The sequence below is a fragment of the Primulina eburnea genome, chromosome 14 (assembly GCF_022965805.1).
Source record: "Primulina eburnea isolate SZY01 chromosome 14, ASM2296580v1, whole genome shotgun sequence".
Classification (NCBI taxonomy): Eukaryota; Viridiplantae; Streptophyta; class Magnoliopsida; order Lamiales; family Gesneriaceae; genus Primulina; species Primulina eburnea.
This window is the reverse complement of record NC_133114.1, coordinates 26776450-26799952: the sequence shown is the minus strand read 5'-3', so window position 1 is coordinate 26799952 and position 23503 is coordinate 26776450. Positions and strand designations below refer to the sequence as shown.

The 23503-nt window shown below is 37.0% G+C and overlaps 1 protein-coding gene and 1 pseudogene across 1 annotated transcript; one reads left to right on the top strand and one right to left on the bottom strand.

The window, feature by feature from the left end:
- Nucleotides 1-1071: 1071 nt before the first annotated feature.
- Nucleotides 1072-1892, top strand: LOC140813313 (uncharacterized). The gene is made up of 3 exons (XM_073171815.1): nt 1072-1415; nt 1513-1580; nt 1661-1892. The coding sequence occupies exons 1-3, from the start codon at nt 1075-1077 to the stop codon at nt 1702-1704; spliced, it is 453 nt and encodes a 150-aa protein (XP_073027916.1). The 5' UTR covers nt 1072-1074; the 3' UTR covers nt 1705-1892.
- Nucleotides 1893-1903: 11 nt separating this feature from the next.
- Nucleotides 1904-21758, bottom strand: LOC140811297 (ribonuclease 3-like protein 2; annotated as a pseudogene).
- Nucleotides 21759-23503: the final 1745 nt, after the last annotated feature.

Below are 23503 nucleotides of genomic sequence, written 5' to 3'. Positions count from 1 at the left end.
TAAATTGCTACATCTATTCTAATTCTCTGATCCCTCATAATATTTTCTGAAGTTAATCGATTTATGTTGGAACAATGTGATGTTTGAGTTTCATTGAACTTAGGAATTAATTTTAGTGAGCTACGTTGAACAGATTTTTTTTTTTAAATTAGAACAAAACATGACTGATTGGTGGAACATTTTCTCTCGAATTTTTATTATTTTTTGTCTCCTTTTATCATAAAAGATAGTCATTGCACAAGTTTTCCCTAAAACAGTGCATCGATATTGTTTGTGGCACATATTGAACAAATTCCCAGATAAATTAAACCCTATGACTTTTCGTGACCACTATCGAAGCATAAAGAATGTCATTCAAAATTCCACAACACCTGATGAATTTGAGAAGTCGTGGGAAGATGTTATCAAGTGTGCTAACTTGGAGCAAAATGATTGGTTGTCATTGATGTATGAATTGCGACAGAAGTGGGTGCCAATATATTTTAACCATATATTTTGTGCTGGAATGTCAAGTAGTCAGAGATCTGAAAGTTCACATGCATTTTTCAAGAGGTACGTCTCTAATAAGAATTCATTGATGGATTTTATCACCCGTTTCAATAGGGCACTCCGACACCAAAGGCACAATGAGTTAGTTGCTGACCATATTGATATGAATGAGCATCCCAAGATCAAGACAAACTGGCCAATGGAAGCTCAAATGGTTAAGGTGTATATGAAAAAAAAATATGTGGAGTTTCAAAGTGAAATATGTGAGAGTCATGGTTATTACGTGCAACAAGTATGTGTAGGAGCTGAATTAGTGGTTTACAATGTGATGAATTTTCAAACTTGTTCTTCCTCCAAATCAAGGACGCTCACTCACAATAAACAGTTGGATTATATATCATGTAGTTGTATGAAATTTGAGTTTGAGGGCATACCATGCAGACATATGTTAGCTTTTTTTCGTATCAACCAAGTGTTTCAATTCCCTGATAAGTATATATTCAAACGGTGGACACGAGATGCAAAGGTTGGAGCAATATATGCTATGGCTGAGCAAAATGTCATCGACGATCCAAAATGTGTTTGATGTCAAGACACTCGAGGTTATCCTATAAAGCTTCTGTAGTAATTGATGATGCATCATTGACTGATGAAGGAACAAACTTCTTAGATGAACAATTAGATTATATTTTAAAAAAAATTAAAGAGGTTAACATTAGTAGAACAATCAGCAATGGAAGTCAAAAAAAGAAAATCATGGATGGGATCTTTGGTATTACCGATCCTTCTGAAGTAAGAACAAAAGGATGCGGGAAGAGGTTGAAATCATCAAAAGAGAAATCAACCTCGAAGACCAGGATATGTCGTGGATGCGGGCATCGAGGTGTGTCACATGACAAGCGCAACTGTCCAAATTTGCATGACAGGTATACGTTGATTAATTTTTTGTTTGTTTTATAATATTTTTACAAATCAATTAATATCATTATTTTTTTGTAAATATGACTATTTATCATCTACCAGATCAACTGTAGATAATCATCATAACAATGATGACAACACAAATGAAGAAGATTTTGCATCGATGACTGGTACTTGAAATGCTTCATCTTTTTTAAACAAAAGTTTCGCATTAAAAGATTGACATTTATAATTATCTTTATTATTGCAGGTTCTAACAACATGTGGACAAGTGGAATAAGTTTGGATGAATGAAATTCATTTATGCGTCATGTTGTAGATGACTATTATTTTTTGTTCTTTTTTTTTCATTCAATTCCAACGATGAGATAAATAAGTTCTTTAGTATTTGGCGTTTGTTTAGTTATTTGATTTTCAGAATTGTTTTTCTATTCTACTGATTAGTTTGGGTTGTTTGGTTATTTTTTAACAGCTTTTGGTAAAGCATTTCAAATGGTTGAAAACACATTTTTGCTAAATAAATAGTATTGATGATTTCACACAATAAATCACCAGAAACAAATATAATTACAATTCATACAAGCACTCCCCTGGCACAAATTGTTTCGGCCATTTAAATACAATGGAATTTTTTTTACTTCACAGATACTAAGACTCTTGCAGTCCAGGTAGCATTGCCGAAGCTGCAGAGTTCTCCGCTTCTTTCACTTTTGACTTCTCATTCCCCTTCACAAAGAGTATACCTTCAGTAATTTCAATTTCAACAGAACAAATATACTTCTTCTTATGAGCCAGACCAACCTCTTCTTGGATCATACACATAAATATAATATATGAAGAGATCAGCAACATAACATAACGAAGAAAAATAAACTAATTCAAATGGAATGCAAGGTCTGAATTTATCACAAACACGATTATGTCTTAATCAACTTAATTTTTTACAGATGCAATAAATTTTAACACAATGAGCTTCCACCAAGAAAACTCTTACTTGTAATTTGGTTTGGGCCATTTCTTCTTGACACATAGCTCATGCAGCTTATGCTTTGCTCCTTCAATTTCATTATCCCCATTGAGATGGCTGCATGTATCGACCACCTTCATATCAATAAATACACAAGACAACCTCCGAAGAGCTATTTTTGCAGCATGAAGCTTTGCATTTTCTTTTTGCTCAGAAGAAGCTGAAGCCACAAGTACAACAAGAGAATTAAGCCCTGAATCTTTAAACAAAGAACTCAAAAGCGACAGTGCTTTTAGTGCCAAAAAAGAGCTATTTACCAAAAAGGGAAACACTTAGGTACGACCTTCGAACCATACTAAGCAAGGTGACAAATAATAGAAAATTTCCCAAAGAATACAGAGCAACACACCTTCTCGTCAAGGGTGGTGGCGTTGTGGCGGACATATTTGTACAGCTGGTGACGGACGGAGATGCGCGCGAGCTTCTTTGTGCTAATGTTGGCGGCTCGTATGAGGGAGAGCTTACCTGGGTCAAGGTCTGGGTAAGCCACAAAAAGATAACTATTAATTGCTAAGCTGAGAGCCGAATCGCCTAGAAACTCAAGCCGCTGGTAGGAATTCAGTGTAGGAGGAGTGAGTGAGTGCCTCCTCCAGTAAGCTCTTGTTCTTGAAAGAGTATTTTAGAAGCTTCTCCACCAGCCTCACCGAAATCACTATGCCCTAATTAATTCAATAAAAAGAAATTTGTTCAACAAATAAACAAGAAGAGAGGTAAGCGGTGCATACCTTGGTTTTTGGCGGAGATCGGGAAACTATGGCGAAGATCGGGTGGTGGATGAGTTTATATCCTAAGGCGGAGATTGGGGCGGTGAAGTGATGGGTAACAATCGATCGATTATTTTTTGGGAGGGAGATTCTCTTGGCTGTGGGAGACGGCGGTGGTGCTGTTCGGTGGGAGTTGCCGATTGTTGAGGTGGAGAAGGGAGGCGTGAAGTTTTCAATGTTGAGAAGTTGTTACAAGAGAATTTTGTTTATAATTTTTTTAAACTACAAAAAAAAAAAAAAATAATGAGGTGGGCGCCAACTCAGCGGCGCCCACCGAGGTACACACCATTTGGTGTGTAGGGTAACATTCTTGTATATATATATATATATATATATATATATATATATATATATATATATATATATATATATATATATATATATAAAGAAAGATTAAATTTTAAACATAAAAGGCTTTATAATATACAAATTAGTTGAAAATATTTTATCTAATTATTAAGTTATAGAATAACAGAATATGCGTTTCAAGTGCGTACTATTAAATTTTTTTTAAAAAAATGAATTATTGTTACTATGAGTACTACAATTTGAAAATTAAATTAATATAAACCAGCATATACAATGTATGATAATACGTAAATACATAATAAAATTGCCAGGAAACATCCTGAAACACGGTATACGGATAGAGCTGTGCTCAAAATAGTCAATTAATAATCACCATAATTTTTGAACTATTCTTTTATTTATAAATATTATAGTAACGATCGTTTTTTGCTTTATCAAAAACTATAATTAGTGGTAATTATACAATTCAAACTTTCTAAATTATACAACATACTACACAAAGTAAAGTACCCAACAATCATTCTCCCAATAAATGAAAATTGAACGGGTGACCTAAGTTCTGATATAAATTGTAAGACCGATCGTTTGACACTTTACCAAAAGTTATATATGATGGTAACGGTGCAACTCAAATTATTTAAATCGTACGACATCCAAATACCATATTTCGATTGTTCTACCTAACAGAGAATTTGTTTTATATATATATATATATATATATATATATATATATATATATATATATATATATATATGATGTTTGTGTTGTGAAAAAGTAAAAATTTATGGTAAAAAGTAAAAATCTCAAACTCTCAAAATTTACCAACCAACACACTTTATAATATTTTTCTCTCTACTCAATTGTGATTTTCTTCACAAATGAGAGATCTATTTATAGAGTTTCATTACACATAATCCAAAAATAAAATACATCATTACCTACATCATCACACACAAAAAAACTTTACAACTCTTATTTTCAACATTCAAATATTCAACTATTACTTTTTCAATATTTAAATATATTATTTTCAACACTCCCCCTTGTGATGATGATCATGGTACGATGATGTCTTCATTACGTGTTTTGTACTGCCTCGTTAAAAAACCTTACTTGGAAAAACCCATTGGGATAAAAACCATAGTAAGGGAAAAAGAGTGCAGTCACGTAAACTCCCCATGATGTTGACATGAACAATTCTTCACAAATTTCGTAGATTGCGCATCCCAATATTATATATGTGCTTTCTGAATATTGACGTAGGAAGTACCTTTGTGAAGAGATCTGATGAGTTTTCACTTGATTGAATGTGACGAACATCAATACATTTATTCTTCTCAAGCTCCTTGGTGAATGCGAAGAACTTAGAAGGAATATGTTTAGTTCTGTCGCTTTTTATGTATCCTTCTTTCATTTGAGCAACACATGCAGCATTATCTTCATATAGTATCACAGGCTTATCATCGAATGATAATCCGCATGAAATTTGGATATGTTGGGTCATTGATTTTAACCACACACATTCACGACTTGCTTCATGTAGTGCAATAATCTCGGCATGATTTGATGAAATTGTTACGAGCGTTTGTTTCTGTGAACGCCAAGATATTGCAGTGCCTCCACGAGTAAATACATATCCAGTTTGGGAACGTGCCTTGTGTGGATCAGATAAGTATCCAGCATCGGCATAACCAATTATACTTGGATTAGCATCTTTTGAATACAAAAGTCCCAAGTCTGTCGTTCCTCGTAGATAACGGAATATATGTTTAATTCCGTTCCAGTGTCTCTTTGTTGGATATGTGATAAATCTTGCCAACAGATTCAGGCAAAAGATATATCAGGCCTTGTACAATTTGTAAGGTACATAAGGGCACCGATGGCACTTAGATATGGTACTTCTGGACCAAGAATATCTTCATCATCTTCACATGGACGGAATGGATCCTTTTCTATGTTTAATGATCTAACAACCATTGGAGTACTTAAAGGATTTGCTTTATCTATATTAAAACGTTTAAGGATCTTTTCTGTATAATTTGTCTGGTGAACAAACATTCCACATTCTTTTTGTTCAATTTGTAAACCCAGACAATACTTGGTTTTTCCAAGATCCTTCATTTCAAATTCTTCCTTCAAGTATGACACAACTTCTTGAATTTCCTTATTCGTTCCAATGATGTTTAAATCATCAACATATACAGCAATAATTACGCATCCGGATGTTGTTTTCTTAATGAAAACACAAGGGCATATTGAATTATTTACATATCCCTTTTTCATCAAGTGATCACTTAGTCGATTATACCACATTCGACCTGATTGTTTTAACCCATATAATGATCTTTGTAATTTCACAGAATAACATTCTCTGGGTTTTGAACTTTGTGCTTCAGGCATCTTAAATCCTTCAGGGATTTTCATATATATATTACTATCAAGTGATCCATATAAGTAAGCTGTAACAACATCCATAAGACGCATTTCTAAATTTTCAGATACCGCCAAGCTAATCAAATACCGAAACGTAATTGCATCCATCACAGGAGAATACGTTTCTTCATAATCAATTCCAGGCCTTTGAGAAAAACCTTGTGCAACAAGTCGAGCTTTATATCTTACTATTTCATTTTTCTCATTTCGCTTTCGAATAAAAACCCATTTGTATCCAACAGGTTTTACACCTTCAGGTGTAAGGACTATAGGTCCAAAAACATTACGTTTATTTAGCGAATCCAATTCAACCTGGTTGGCATCTTTCTATTTTATCCAATCCTGCCGATTTTTACATTCATCAAAAGATTTTGGTTCATGATCTTCGTTATCATTTATGATGTCGATTGCCACATTATAAGAAAATATATCATCAATTTCATCTATATCTTTTCGGTTCCATATTTTTCCAGTATTAATGTAATTGATAGAGATTTCATGATTCTTGTCAGTTTGTGGTTCTGACAGAACATTTTCATCATCATGTGTTTCTTCAGGAACACCATTCTCTATTTTGTGATCATCATGTGTTTCTTCAGAAACATCATTCTTTATTTTGTGATCATCGTGTTTCTCTATGAATTTTCTTTTTCGAGGATTTTTATCCTTGGAACCGAGTGGCCTTCCACGCTTCAGGCGTTTAATGACATCATGAGTATCTTCCATTTGTTTCTTTGGAATTTCAATTCGAGCAGGGGCATTAGCAGCATGTATATATGATTTAGTTACCCCTTTTGTGTCTGCAAATGCATCTGGTATTTGATTTGCTATTCTTTGCAAGTGTACAATTTGTTGTACATCTTTTTCACATTGTGTTGTTCTTGGATCCAGATGTAACAATGATGATACATACCATGTAATTTTCTTTTCGGTAAGTTTCTGTTCTCCCCCTAACATTGGGAAGATTTTCTCATTAAAATGACAATCAGCAAAACGTGCTGTGAACACGTCGCCTGTCTGAGGTTCAAGGTATCGAATGATTGATGAACTATCATAACCGATATAAATTCCAACCTTTCTTTGAGGTCCCATTTTCTTTCGTTGTGGTGGTGCAATAGGCACATACACCATACATCCAAAAATTCTCAGATGAGAAATGTCTGGTTCTTTACCAAATGCAAGCTGCAATGGGGAGTATTTATGATATGCACTTGGTCTGATGCGAATTAATGAAGCAGCATGTAAAATTGCATGTCCCCATATAGAACTAAGGAGCTTCGTTTTCATAATCATTGGTCTAGCAATCATTTGCAGACGTTTAATCAATGATTCAGCCAATCCATTCTGTGTATGTACATGAGCAACAGGATGCTCAACAATGATTCCCATAGACATACAATAATCATTGAAAGTCTGGGAAGTAAATTCATCAGCATTATCAAGTCTAATTTTCTTGATTGTATAATCGGGAAATTGATTCCTCAATTTTATTATTTGAGCAAGTAATCTTGCAAATGCAACATTTCGAGTTGACAATAAACATACATGTGACCATCTGCTGGAGGCATCAATCAATACCATAAAGTATCTGAATGGTCCACATGGTGGATGGATTGGTCCACAAATATCACCCTGAATACGTTCAAGAAACATTGGTGATTCAGTTTGGATTTTGACTGGTGATGGTCTTATAATAAGTTTTCCAAGAGAACATGCTTTACATTGAAACTTATTATTCTGAAAGATCTTCTGGTCTTTCAGTGGATGACCATGTGTATTTTCTATAATTATTCGCAACATTGTTGAACCAGGATGTCCCAATCGATCATGCCAATTGGTTAATATTGAAGAATTATCAACTACCATGTTTGATTCAATGGGACTTATATGTGTATAATGCAATCCAGTAGGGAGCATTGGTAGTTTTTCAATCACATATTTCTTTCCTGATTTATATGTGATAAGACACATATATTTCTCATTCCCTTCATTCATTGTTTGAGTATCATACCCATGGGAATATATATCATTAAAACTCAACAAATTTCTTCTCGATTGTGGTGAATATAAAGCATCATTGATAAAAAATTTTGTACCATTAGGTAACAAAAATTGTGCTTTACCACATCCTTTAATCAAGTCTACAGGACCTGATATTGTATTCACCGTTGTTTTTGTTGGTTTTAGTTCCATGAAATATCTTTTATCTCGGAGGATAGTGTGCGTTGTACCACTATCGGGTATGCAAACTTCAGCTTTGCTCATAGCATTTTCCATATTTGAACTTCAAAAAAATATGCAATGAAATAAATTACTGGCAATATATATTTAAATATAACACATATCATAATTGTATAATAAAACATTATTACATGAATACATGAAAAATAAATTATTGTACATTTATATTCTACCATTAAATTGTTCATTTTCAGAGAAATCATTGAGAAAATCTGTAGCATCAAAATTGTTCATTTCTATCCCACCAACATGTTGATCATTTCCAGAGAAATCATTCATAAAATCACCAGCATCAAAATGAGTTGAATCACTCAAACGGTCACTGCGTTCAGTGAAGTTGGTCTCCTTTTCTTTCCCCTTTAATGATTCTTTATAAAGTTTACAAAGGTGCTCAGGGGCTCGACAAACTTTGGACCAATGTCCTGGAGTACCACATCTGTAACAAGAACTTTCATATCTTTTTGAGTGATTTTCATTAACACTTGTATTCTCATGATGCCTTTTCTGTAGATGGTTTGGGACGCTCTTTTGAGACGAGTTATAAAAATAACTATCTCTATTATTTTCAAAACCACGGCCGCGTCCACGACCACGACCAATTCCACGTCCATGTCCACGTCCACGACCTCGACCTCGACCAAAACCTTGTCTTTGAAATTGATTTTGGTTTCCAGGTTTAAATTCATTTTTACTTACAGCATTTACTTCTGGAAATGCTGTTGATCCAGTGGGTCGGGACTGATGATTTCTCATTAATAGCTCATTGTTCTTTTCCGCCACAAGAAGACAGGCGATGAGCTCAGAATATCTCGCAAATCCACGTACTCTATATTGTTGCTGTAGAGTAATATTTGATGCATGAAATGTGGAAAATGTTTTTTCAAGCATCTCAGATTCTGTGACCTCATGTCCACAAAATTTTAATTGCGAGATTATTCTATACATCGCCGAATTGTAATCACTGACTTTTTTAAAATCTTGGAATCTCAGTGTATTCCATTCATCCCGGGCGGTCGGAAGTATAACTTCCCTTATATGTTCAAATCTTTCTTTTAATCCCTTCCACAAAGCCATTGGATTTTTTTCAGTCAGATATTCACATTTCAATCCATCGTCGAGATGTCGACGCAAAAATATCATGGCTCTTGCCTTTTCTTGTGACGTGCATATGCCATTTTCTTTAATGGTCTCGCTTAGACCCAATGACTCAAGATGCATTTCTACATCTAGAGTCCATGGCATATAATTCTTTCCCGTGATGTCGAGCGCAATAAATTCGAGCTTTGTTAAATTTGACATGGTGGTACTAAAAAAAAATTACAATGCATTTTATTAGTTAATAAATATTGCAATACAAAGTAACGGATAAACAACAAGTACAAGTATTTGTAAAAATAAAGAAAACGCACGAGGATGATATTCTCCGATAAATACAAGACTCGTGAGTATGATAACCAAAATAATTAAAAATATCCTTGAGAAAGCCATCTTCTTTTTTTTCGAAAAATTTGATGATGAATAATTTTTAGAGAAGAAGAGAAAGTTGGAGTGATTGAATGTGTTTGTGAGATCATATTTATAGGGCAAAAACTAGCCGTTTTTTACCATTTATGACCGTTGGTGTACAAAAAAATAAAGGTATGTATTTGTATAATTTTATGGTAATAATATGGTATATATAATATTAGACATGTTTAAATAATTATGTATATCATATCATAATATTATAATGAGTGTCATAATTTATTTTGTTTAAAAATCTTATAGGCTTTTATACTTGTCGTATCCCTTACCGGGAGTGTGGGATGTCGTCTTAACATCCTCCCAGGATTTATAACAAGTTTATGAAAAATTTATTTTTATTATTTATAATAATAACATTATATTGTATATTAAATAAATACACAATAAATAAATAACAGTAAAATAAATATTATTACTTTTTGTTTAAAAACCTTATAGGCTTTTATACTTGTCGTATCTCTTACCGGGAGTGTGGGATGTCGTCTTAACATCCTCCCAGGATTTATAACAAGTTTATGAAAAATTTATTTTTATTATTTCTAATAATAACATTATATTGTATATTAAATAAATACACAATAAATAAATAACAGTAAAATAAATATTATTACTTTTGTTACCTTTTTCTTCTGTTTGGAGCTTGGAAAAGTATGTAGGACTTTTAGAGATTCGTGCTGATAACGTGTTGTGAAAAAGTAAAAATTTATGGTAAAAAGTAAAAATCTCAAACTCTCAAAATTTACCAACCATCACACTTTATAATATTTTTCTCTCTACTCAATTGTGATTTTCTTCACAAATGAGAGATCTATTTATTGAGTTTCATTACACATAATCCAAAAATAAAATACATCATTACCTACATCATCACACACAAATTTCTAACTTTACAACTCTTATTTTCAACATTCAAATATTCAACTATTACTTTTTCAATATTTAAATATATTATTTTCAACAGTTTGGTGTATTATTTATACTATGTTTGTTCCCAAATAATTCCGTAACACTCTACTGAAGTGTACAAGAAGGAAGATTAATTTATTGCTATTTGCTTCAAATGAAAATGACATAATTAATATTTATTTATTATTAACAATTATTAATTATGAAAAGTCAAGAAGAAACTACAAATGGATAATCTACTATTCTAGTTACTCTTTGAAGGAACATTACCTGTGACTTTGGTTTCTTAGGTGTAAAGTTTGTATTCTTTGATCGAGTTATAATATGTTTAGGTTCGATATGATTTGATTATGTATATAATATTTCAAATATGATATATATATTCGAGCTTGATTTTTTTTTAAAATGAGAAACCTATTTATTTACAAAATTATGCATATAATTTAAAATTTTAAATAAGGGTAAGTCATGAACTCGTCTCTTATAATATACTTGTGAAATTTTTGAATTTGTATACCTCTGAGTTGGAATTAACAAATTTTCTGGGAACAAGAAGCAAATAACTCGTTATATAAAAATAATTGTAAGTGTAAAAAATGTTGCAATTAATGGGCCACAATTAAGCCCAAGAACAAAACTTATGGCCCAATTTGTCGTGATATGCCATTGGCAAATGAATATATTTTTATTTTCAAACTCGGCATTTTCTAAAAATAAAAAACTTTAGTAAACTTTCTCAATGATTAAAATCTATATCATAATCACTACTATAAAGTCAATATTTTATTTACTAAATCCCATCCCTATAATTTTGTCATCCAATTTAGGTAGATTACATTACTATGTTTAGGGATGAGATAATCGTGGGATCATATTTTCGTGTTAACTCTGAGTCAAATTAATTTATATTTTTCCATATATATATATATATATATATAGAGTGGGTCTCATGTGAGACCGTCTCACAGATCATAATCTGTGAGACGGGTCAACCCTACCCATATTCACAATAAAAAGTAATACTTTTAGCATAAAAAGTAATACATTTTCATGGGTGACCCAAATAAAGATCCGTCTCACAAAATACGACCCGTGAGACCGTCTCATACAAGTTTTTGCCATATATATATTAAATCAAAGCAAAAACTTGTGTGAGACGGTCTCACGGGTCGTATTTTGTGATACGGATCTTTATTTGGATAATCCATGAAAAAATATTGTTTTTTATGTTAAGAGTATTATTTTTTATTGTGAATATGGGCAAGATTGACTCGTCTCACAGATTGAGATCCGTGAGACAGTCTCTGTGGGGACCCGGGCTCTAACTCAATTCTTTTGGGATTTAATTGGATCTTTGTTCGAAAATGTGGGTCAAAAATTTTCACTTTCTAACATTTAATCGAATGTTAACATAAAGCGTCTCATTTTTATTTAAAACAAACATCAGTCATCAAACATTACATGTCGTGATCTAGTAGCCTTACTTGATATACATGTTATAAGAACAACATAACATCTCTAGTATCAACATGAAACTACTAGTACAACATAAGAAGTCTTCTGCTACACCCGGCATCACCACGCTATCAACTCTCTCGTCCTCGTCGTGACCCTGATCCTGCCCCACCTGTTGCCATGCACACATACAGACACGACAACAGCCGGATAACTCCGGTGAGAACATATCCCAGTATAAAACATGGATGCATGCAATGTCATAACTCATGTACAAAACATAGCATATATTAATTAACATGAATAAAATCTAAACATGTAGAAGAATACAAATCTGTATTCAACATTCAAATCTTGACTCGACTCATTTCTACTCTAGGGATCCCGGTGTGAATAAGACGGTCTGTCACCTACCCAACCACTCGGGGCAACGGTACGTCTTATTCCTAGACTTCGGTCAACTCTGTATCGAGGGTCTACACATAGAGTAAGTCTACTACTATGCGACGATACACCGAAACATCTAGTTTTGGCAAATCTGCCAATGTCTCCTATCTCAGGACTCGAATATAAATCAATAAACGAAACATTACATAATCAATGTAATAACAATCTAGTATGTGATTTAGGGAAACTCGTATCAAATCTGAATCGAGTTGTGCAATCCCAAGACCACATGAATTATACCTTTCTTGTCGCACTGTCTGTGTCGTAGTCGAAGTCTTGAACTCAAATAACCAATACAAATCTGAAATGGCAATGTGTGAACAAACTTATCATAATATATCTCAATCAACTCCATATTCAAAGCTGAATTCGATTCAAATACAATTTGACGGCATAACGACGTATTTCTTCGATACCGATAACTCAATACTATCATACTTAATCACCATCAACTCATAATCTCATCTAACGTCACTATACATGCTGAAATTTGCATATTCTCAATACAATACATGCTGGAATTTCGAAACAACGTCATATAGTATCTGAAAATCAATCCGATAACGTTTCTACGATGCTCATACTATCAAGAACGCATTTCTCAACTCAAAACATAATTTTCTCCAACATATGAATTTCGAATCATACTGGAATTATATAAAACTTACATCCTTTCGTAGCCAACGATGCAAGGATCACAAATCTTAACTCGGAATATAAATCGGATGGCTAAATCATTCAAAACCACAATTTAAAGAGAAAAAGACATGAAAGCTCCTCCCTCCCATGCTCTCGGTTCTTAAATCTGAATGAATGAGGAAATGAAGACACATAACCATTTAGGCATGCAAATGAACAAGTGTTACGTTTTCCAATCAACACGCATTACCGCGGGTGCGGCAGTGTAAGGGCGCGGGTGCGCTGAGCTCTCGGCAGCCATATCATTTTCAGAAATTCACGCACCGCGGGTGCGGCGCTTGCACCGCCGCGGGTGCGGTCTCAGCACCGCGGGTTCGGTCGTGCGCGCACCGCGGGTGCGGTGTTACTTCGAAAAATCTCCCAATTTTCTATCACCTACACCGCGGGGGCGGTAGTCTTAGCACTGCGGGGGCGGTGTGGCTTCGGCCATGCTACTCAAAATCTCATTTAAATGTCATGCATTCTTACTTCTATGAGTCTAGCATCAATGCCAGTTGATAATTCTCGAGCCTTACATTTCCCCCCCTCTCAGATAAGAGTTCGTCCTCGAACTCATAAGCAAGTAATCATGCAATTATATACAAAACTGTAAAGTCACAATGGGAAGAAAGACTCACATCATAAGAATAACTCGGGATGCCTCTGTCTCATCTCAGACTCTGTCTCCCAAGTTGCTTCCTCGATGCCATGACGACTCCATTGGACCTTCACAAGCGGAATGGTCTTGGTTCTAAGCTTCTTTTCCTTCCGATCCAAAATCTGTATCGGTTGCTCGACGTAGCTCAAAGTCTGATCTAACTCGGCTTCGTCAGGGTGAATGACATGAGACTCATCTGGCATATATCTGCGCAACATCGATACATGAAAAACGTCATGTATACCGGACAATGAAGGAGGAAGAGCAAGTCTGTAAGCTCGATCGCCAATCTTTTCAAGAATCTCATACGGACCGACGTATCTAGGAGACAACTTTCCTCGCTTGCCAAATCTGACAACGCCCCTGAAAGGTGAAATCTTCAAAAATACTCTGTCTCCTTGTTCGAATACTAACGGTCTACGTCTAATATTGGCGTACTTCGCTTGCCTATCCTGTGCCGTCTTCATTCGTTTCTGAATGATCTTCACTTTTTCTGTCATCTCACGAATCATATCAGGCCCTAACTCTGGTACCTCAGAAATATCATCCCAGTACAACGGAGATCTGCACTTCTTTCCGTATAAAGCTTCGAACGGTGCCATCTCTATGCTCGTCTGATAGCTGTTGTTGTATGAAAACTCACACAACGGCAATGAATCTTGCCAACTAGTACCAAAGTCTAGTACTACAGCTCTCAGCCATTCCTCTAAGGTCTGGATAGTCCGCTCTGACTGTCCGTCTGTCTGGGGATGATAAGCAGTGCTCAGGTGTAAAGTCGTACCTAAAGCCTGCTGCAAACTGTGCCAAAAGTGAGAAGTGAATCGTGGATCACGATCGGATACGATCGACTTCGGCACACCGTGCAATCTGACGACCTCCTTGACATACAACTCTGCCATCTGATCATGTCGATAGGTCATCTTGTACGGAATAAAGCAAGCTGATTTGGTCAATCTATCAATGATGACCCAAATCGAATCACAGCCCCGGGATGATCGAGGTAACTTCGTCACGAAATCCATGGAAATGTGGTCCCATTTCCATTCCGGAACAGACAAACTCTGAAGTAAACCTCCGGGCTTCTTCCTCTCTGCCTTCACCTGTTGGCAATTCAGACATCTAGACACAAATTCTGCAATATCTGTCTTCATTTGCTTCCACCAGAATTGTGTCTTCAAGTCATTGTACATCTTCCTGCCTCCAGGATGAATGCTGAACCGACTACAGTGTGCCTCTGACATGATCTGTCGTCTCAAATCTGAAACATCTGGCACCACTAAGCGGTTATTCACATACAGAACAGAATCTCTAACCTGATACTCTGATATATGACCAGCTCTGACCATATCAATCGATCTCTGGATGCTCGGATCATTTCTCTGCGCTTCTTTGATTCTCATAATCAAGTCTGGCTCAATCTGAATCGCAGCAAGTCGCAACGGTCTACTCTCTATATCAAATGTCAATCCAGACAAGCAACAATCTTCTACTAAACTCGATACACCTACAGTCGACAAGGACAAAGAACATACCTTTCGACTCAAGGCGTCTGCCGCTGCATTCGACTTCCCTGGATGGTATTTGATCTCGCAATCAAAATCTTTCAGCAGATCAAGCCATCGTCGCTGTCTCATGTTCAACTCTGACTGAGAAAAGAGATACTTCAAGCTCTTATGATCGGAATAGATCTCGAATTTCTCGCCATACAGATAATGACGCCAGATCTTCAAGGCAAAGACGATCGCCGCCAATTCAAGATCATGAATCGGGTAACGAGTCTCGTGCGGTTTCAGCTGTCTAGAGGCGTACGCTATCACGTGCCCTCGCTGCATAAGAACACATCCTAACCCTCTGTGAGATGCGTCACAGTATACAACGAACTCACCTGTACCTGCAGCAATCGTCAAGACAGGCGCACTAGTCAGCCTCTTCTTCAGCTCTACAAAACTGGCTTCACATTCTTCGGACCACACAAATGGCATATTCTTCTGGGTCAACTGAGTGATAGGCTTCGCTATACTGGAGAAATCTCGGATAAAACGTCGATAATACCCGGCTAGACCCATGAAACTGCGTATCTCAGGCACAGAATTCGGTCTCGGCCAACTGATCACAGCCTCAACTTTACTCGGATCTACCGCAATACCATCTCCAGATATAATATGCCCCAAGAAGACAACCTGTCTCAGCCAGAATTCACACTTGGACAGTTTGGCATACAACCGCTCATTCCTCAAAGTCTTCAGTACAATTCTCAGATGATCTGCATGCTCAGTCAAACTTTTCGAATACACCAAAATGTCGTCAATGAACACAATCACAAAATCATCTAAATATCTCTGAAAAATGCGGTTCATCAAACTCATAAACACCGCAGGTGCATTCGTCAAACCGAAAGGCATAACAACAAACTCGTAGTGTCCATACCTGGTTCGGAATGCAGTCTTCGGAATATCAACATCTCTAACTCGGAGCTGATGATACCCTGATCTCAAATCAATCTTCGAATATACCGAAGATCCCTGTAACTGATCAAATAAATCGTCGATGCGAGGCAACGGATACTTGTTCTTCACGGTCGCCTTGTTCAACTGTCTGTAATCAATGCACAGTCGCATCGATCCATCTTTCTTTCTGACAAAAAGCACCGGAGCACCCCAAGGAGATACACTAGGTCTGATATATCCCTTGGACAGAAGATCCTCCAACTGTGCTTTCAGCTCTTTCAGTTCTATCGGTGCCATCCTATACGGAGCTCTCGAGATAGGAACAGAACCGGGCATAAGATCTATGCTGAAATCGACCTCTCGACTCGGAGGCAACCCTGGAATCTCATCAGGAAAAACATCTGCGAACTCGCAAACCACTGGCAGATCTGCCAATGCTGGGCTCGACTTCAGTAAATCTACTGCATATACGAGAAAGCCCTCTGCTCCTCTCTGAAGCAATCTACTCATAGTCAGAGCAGATACTAAGGGAATCCGAGATCTGGAACCCTTGCCGTAAAATTTCCACTCGTCTGTCATTTCGGGTCTGAATCTGACAATCTTGTGGAAACAATCTACCGTGGAAACTGAAGCATACAGTGTCTAACAGTAGTCGCAGATATCAAGCCACTTCCCAACGGAGAAGCTATAGACACTACTGTCGACAACGACTCAACAGGCAATGAATGTCTCAATGCAAAATGTTCAGATATGAATGTATGAGATGCCCCTGTGTCTATCAACACATATGCAGGATAACCGCAAAGAAAACAGTTACCTGCAATGACGTCATCTGGCGCCTCCTGCGCCTGCTCCTCTGTCAGGGCAAAAACACGTGCCTGCTGTCGGGGAGGCTGACTCACCGTCTGACTACCTCCTGGCCTCTGCTGTGTCTGTGTGGAGGGTGGCTGAAAGGAGTGTACAGAGGATGCCTGTCTCTCCATCTGTGGCGCTGGTGCTGATGATCCTGTGCTCTGGAATCGTTGTGCACCTCTCTGGGGACAAACTCTGGCGAAGTGTCCCTGTTGCCTACAGATGTTGCAGCGTCCCAGAACTCCTTGACACTGCTCCGTCGCATGTCGCCCTCCGCACGAACCACAGTATGCGCCACTATAATCTGACCCCTGACCTCTCTGTCGAGATCCACTCGAACTCGATGAACTGCTCCCAGATTTCTTAAACTGTTTGCCCTTAGCCTTCAGAAAATCCTTCTTGCCACTACCACTAGCTCCACTGTCAAAACGAGGAGGAGGTGGTGGAAACTGTACGGTCATGGACTGTGGCGGTCTCTGCCCCTGAACACCGTAGGAAGCTCCTCGCTGCCTGATCAAGCCAGCCTCGGCTCCCTTCGCTCGGTTCAGTGCATCTGAAAAAGTACTAGGCCGGTCCGTGTTCACCAAAGTAAAGACATCGGGATTCAGCCCGTTGATGAACTGATCGGCCACTGCCTCGTCGTTCCCGGCCACATGCGGTGCAAATCGTAGCAATGCAGAAAATTTAGCAACATACTCCTCGATGTTCCACTGTCCCTGCTTCAGATTCGCAAATTCAGCTCCTTTATCTTTCCGGTAGGAGACGGGGAAGAAGCGCTGATAGAACTCATCTTTGAAGACTTTCCACGTGATGTCAATGCCTCGGTGCTCCAAGGCTCTCTTCGTAGTCAACCACCAGCTCTTGGCAACCTCCTGCATCTGATGCCCTATCAGCTTAACACGTCGTTCGTCAGTGTAAGCCAAAGACTCAAACAACATCTCGATATCATCGAGCCAGCTCTCGCACTCTACTGCACTCTCTGTGCCCTTCAGGGTAGGCGGATGGAAAGACTGAAATCTCTTCAATAAAGTCTCCATCGGCGTAGCAGTAACATCCATCTGTGCACCTGATGTGCTACCCTGCTCTGGCTGTGGCACTCGTCTAGGCGGCATAAATCTGATTATCAAACTGATTAGCACATAATCAATATCATCTGTCTCAGCCCTCCTCTGATCATATACCTCTGATCGAGAATCGGTTCTGATTCAGGTTTGAAATGCTGTAAATCAATTCAGATAATACAACAACATATAATAGGGAAAGCAACAAACCATGCTAGCATCTCAAAAGCAAGGAAGATAACTCGATCTACCCCGCTCATTCTATTCTATTTCAGTCTACAGAACCTACTGCTCTGATACCACCTGTTGTGGGGACCCGGGCTCTAACTCAATTCTTTTGGGATTTAATTGGATCTTTGTTCGAAAATGTGGGTCAAAAATTTTCACTTTCTAACATTTAATCGAATGTTAACATAAAGCGTCTCATTTTTATTTAAAACAAACATCAGTCATCAAACATTACATGTCGTGATCTAGTAGCCTTACTTGTTATACATGTTGTAAGAACAACATAACATCTCTAGTATCAACATGAAACTACTAGTACAACATAAGAAGTCTTCTGCTACACCCGGCATCACCACGCTATCAACTCTCTCGTCCTCGTCGTGACCCTGATCCTGCCCCACCTGTTGCCATGCACACATACAGACACGACAACAGCCGGATAACTCCGGTGAGAACATATCCCAGTATAAAACATGGATGCATGCAATGTCATAACTCATGTACAAAACATAGCATATATTAATTAACATGAATAAAATCTAAACATGTAGAAGAATACAAATCTGTATTCAACATTCAAATCTTGACTCGACTCATTTCTACTCTAGGGATCCCGGTGTGAATAAGACGGTCTGTCACCTACCCAACCACTCGGGGCAACGGTACGTCTTATTCCTAGACTTCGGTCAACTCTGTATCGAGGGTCTACACATAGAGTAAGTCTACTACTATGCGACGATACACCGAAACGTCTAGTTTTGGCAAATCTGCCAATGTCTCCTATCTCAGGACTCGAATATAAATCAATAAACGAAACATTACATAATCAATGTAATAACAATCTAGTATGTGATTTAGGGAAACTCGTATCAAATCTGAATCGAGTTGTGCAATCCCAAGACCACATGAATTATACCTTTCTTGTCGCACTGTCTGTGTCGTAGTCGAAGTCTTGAACTCAAATAACCAATACAAATCTGAAATGGCAATGTGTGAACAAACTTATCATAATATATCTCAATCAACTCCATATTCAAAGCTGAATTCGATTCAAATACAATTTGACGGCATAACGACGTATTTCTTCGATACCGATAACTCAATACTATCATACTTAATCACCATCAACTCATAATCTCATCTAACGTCACTATACATGCTGAAATTTGCATATTCTCAATACAATACATGCTGGAATTTCGAAACAACGTCATATAGTATCTGAAAATCAATCCGATAACGTTTCTACGATGCTCATACTATCAAGAACGCATTTCTCAACTCAAAACATAATTTTCCCCAACATATGAATTTCGAATCATACTGGAATTATATAAAACTTACATCCTTTCGTAGCCAACGATGCAAGGATCACAAATCTTAACTCGGAATATAAATCGGATGGCTAAATCATTCAAAACCACAATTTAAAGAGAAAAAGACATGAAAGCTCCTCCCTCCCATGCTCTCGGTTCTTAAATCTGAATGAATGAGGAAATGAAGACACATAACCATTTAGGCATGCAAATGAACAAGTGTTACGTTTTCCAATCAACACGCATTACCGCGGGTGCGGCAGTGTAAGGGCGCGGGTGCGCTGAGCTCTCGGCAGCCATATCATTTTCAGAAATTCACGCACCGCGGGTGCGGCGCTTGCACCGCCGCGGGTGCGGTCTCAGCACCGCGGGTGCGGTCGTGCGCGCACCGCGGGTGCGGTGTTACTTCGAAAAATCTCCCAATTTTCTATCACCTACACCGCGGGGGCGGTAGTCTTAGCACTGCGGGGGCGGTGTGGCTTCGGCCATGCTACTCAAAATCTCATTTAAATGTCATGCATTCTTACTTCTATGAGTCTAGCATCAATGCCAGTTGATAATTCTCGAGCCTTACAGTCTCACATGAGACCTACTCTTAAATCAATACCCCAATCGATAAACTTTTTCAACTATATATAATCGAAGTATATTTTAATCGAATCCACATTATCATGATCAGTGAATAACATATGGAATTATAGTGATATCCCGATAGTTAAAAAACCATTCGGTTGGGAAAGACCAATGACAGTTCGGAACTGTCGGTTGGTTTGGACCTTCCGAACTCACACAGCCAGAAAAGTACTAATGTGTCAAATGAGCATCGGCACGTAGGAGTTCGGAGCTTCCGAACAGTGAGGTGTCGAGAAGGTAACTTTTTTTTTTCGCGAAAACTTAAACTCTTGATCCTATAATTAGTATAATAGTTATGACTACTTGTTCGATTCTTATGGATTATAAGGTGTGCAATTATTGAGATATTGTTGTGAAAGAATAATTGCTTGTAGTGAGAAATTGATATGAACATTGTGTTTGAGCTAATGTATTGATGTGATCCGTGTAAATCGGGTGAGTTGGATCGGGCGATTTACTGGATCGAGTCTAAAATTAATGGAGAATGAAAGCATAATGAGATGTGTCCAAACCAGATGTTTTTCTGTCTGGAAAGGCTAAGGTTGACCTGCAAACACGAACATAATCACGTGAATGGGCGTCAGAGAGGTGTCAGGCGTGACCACTCCAATACTAAAATCAGCAGATGAACAAAGAAAACCAATGCATCAAGAGAAAAATATGCCAATGGTCTATCAAAAATCTCGTAGTAAATGATGTGAGCAATATATATATGTGCATGCAAAATCCAATGCATCAAGAGAAAAATATGCCATAAATGCTAAACAAACCTAGTATTTATTGGAAGAAAGTAAATGATGACCTTGTTTTCAGTGCACACTTACTAATTATGACAAGATTGTTGCTCATAACCGACTTCTCTGACACGTAAAACTGTCCCCATTGTCTTGTCAAATCCATATGATTTTGACAGTAATGATTACCAAAATAAGACGTATATCATATATGTGTGCACTCGATTGCGGTGTTCTTATCGAGGTAACCTGGGTAGAGAGCCATTACCCGGGAACTCGTCGGAAAGCCCAGATTTATGGTAGCCCGAGAGATGATGTCTCGAGCTGTCATTTGTTCGGCTGGTATAGGATCAGCCCAAAACTTTTCATAACCTGATCCATGACCCGGGATCATTCAGAACCCACGACCCGGACCTCCCGAGGGTATCATGTATGATTTAAAATATTTGAACTGCATAATTATTAGATATTAACTATAGTTGTTGGTGAAACAACAAACAATTGATTCTACAATTTCGATTGGATATTATCCATCTTGGAAAAGAATACTCAACAAGATCCAATCTTGGCAAAGAATACTCAACAAATAGATAACATTTATGGTACAACTACCGTTGATTTGCCATACCTCCATTGCTTTAGTTAATGCAAATGCTAGTTCTTCGCAATCCCAATCAACAAAAGAGTTACGCACACCCGAAAATCTAAGTTTCAACTTCTGCAGATTTTTATGAAATTTGGGCCTTTGATAATGTTGTTTGTTAACTGCATTTTTCTACGTTTCTAGAAGAAAAAATAAAGGTTAATTACATCTACATTTAAATAACCAAAAAACGAAGAAAAGAAAGTGTGTCGTAATTGCCTTGACCTAGATTAAAAACATATAATATAGATTAATATAATTATAAATTAATTTATGCATCTTTAAAGCAATGAACTGTGTATCGAATATGTAAAGTTTGAAAATTTTCCATGGAAATTCTTATTTTTCAATAGAAAATTCAGGAGAAAAGGGGGTCCTGTTTCGTTGGCCAAAGAAAACGTGCATCATGGGGACAGACTTTCGGTTAGTTTTAAGATCAATTTAAAGAACAGCGTGAAGTCCCCATGGGATGTTTTCACTTTAGTAGATATTAATAAATGCATCCGATCTGTAAAGGAATGCCATTACGTAATAATAATAATAGTAATAAGTCTGCTAGTACTATGAATTGAAGATTATTGATTTGAATTATATCATATATGTGCTAAAATTCATTTTCTTTTTATATTTGAGTTAGGGGATGGATTTTGTTACAATCAAATTTTGAAACAACATCTTGTATAAAATTTGAGATTTTGGTATCAGATAAATTATACGTTTAGAGCTGAATCTGTCATGAGACCAACCATGTCATCGCCTCAAGATTCGGCTCAATAAGGGTCTCCTATTATTGCTTTACTTTGCTTGTGTTCAAATCCAAAACCGTGTGTCTCTAATTAAACCCAATGTGTTCCATCTATCTTTAATGTCAACTTCTTACCTTGTTCACCAAATTGCAAATTCCAGTACACTTAAATTTTTTCTTTTTTTGATTCGATCGGTTTGACGTCACAACTCAAGTTCCTTGATATTTTCTAGTGGAATTATGATGTCATAAAGTGTAAATAATTTGATCACCTAAAGACACGTTAGGTAGACAAAGAAATGATTATAAACACTTTGGATCCTCTGGCCGTCGATAATTTTTCCTACCATCCTACACAAAGTAAAGTAGGCCAGATTTTACTCCCATGGAAACTATAACCAAGTGATTCCCTTTTTTTTTTAAATTACAATGGGGGTTGGACTAGTACTAAGTAAACGTTTGATCTGATGAGCTAAATTATTTTGAAATTTACGAATGAGTAGGTCTCATGTGAGACTGTCTCACGGATCCCAATCTGTGAGACGGGTCAACTCTACTCATATTCACAATAAAAAGTAATACTTTTAGCATAAAAAGTAATACTTTTTCATGGATTATCCAAATAAAGACCCGTCTCACAAAATACGACCCGTGAGACCGTCTCACACAAGTTTTTGCCTTTACGAAATTATAAGTTTCTTGAACGTTAAACTTTTGGTTCAATAATCAACATAAAATGGGAAAAACACAAGATTTTCATTTGTTTCAAATTATATACTTGAATAAGTAATAAGAATGGCTAAATAATTGTACCCATAATTTCTTTCTTGATTATAAAATTGTAACATTAAATTGAGTGAAATGGTATGGGCTTTGCTTACTTTACACGCGAATTTAAAGTTCTTTAAATATAATCCATTACACCATCCCCAATATTGATCTTCGTGTATTTACAAGAATATCATTATTAACATGGAGTGTCGGCCAAGTT

Coding starts and splice junctions, on each gene's coding strand:
- LOC140813313 (XM_073171815.1), top strand. CDS start 1,075: ATGTCAAGACACTCGAGGTTATCCTATAAAGCTTCTGTAGTAATTGAT. Junction 1,416..1,512: donor TGTCCAAATTTGCATGACAG/GTATACGTTGAT, acceptor ATCATCTACCAG/ATCAACTGTAGATAATCATC. Junction 1,581..1,660: donor AGATTTTGCATCGATGACTG/GTACTTGAAATG, acceptor TTATTATTGCAG/GTTCTAACAACATGTGGACA.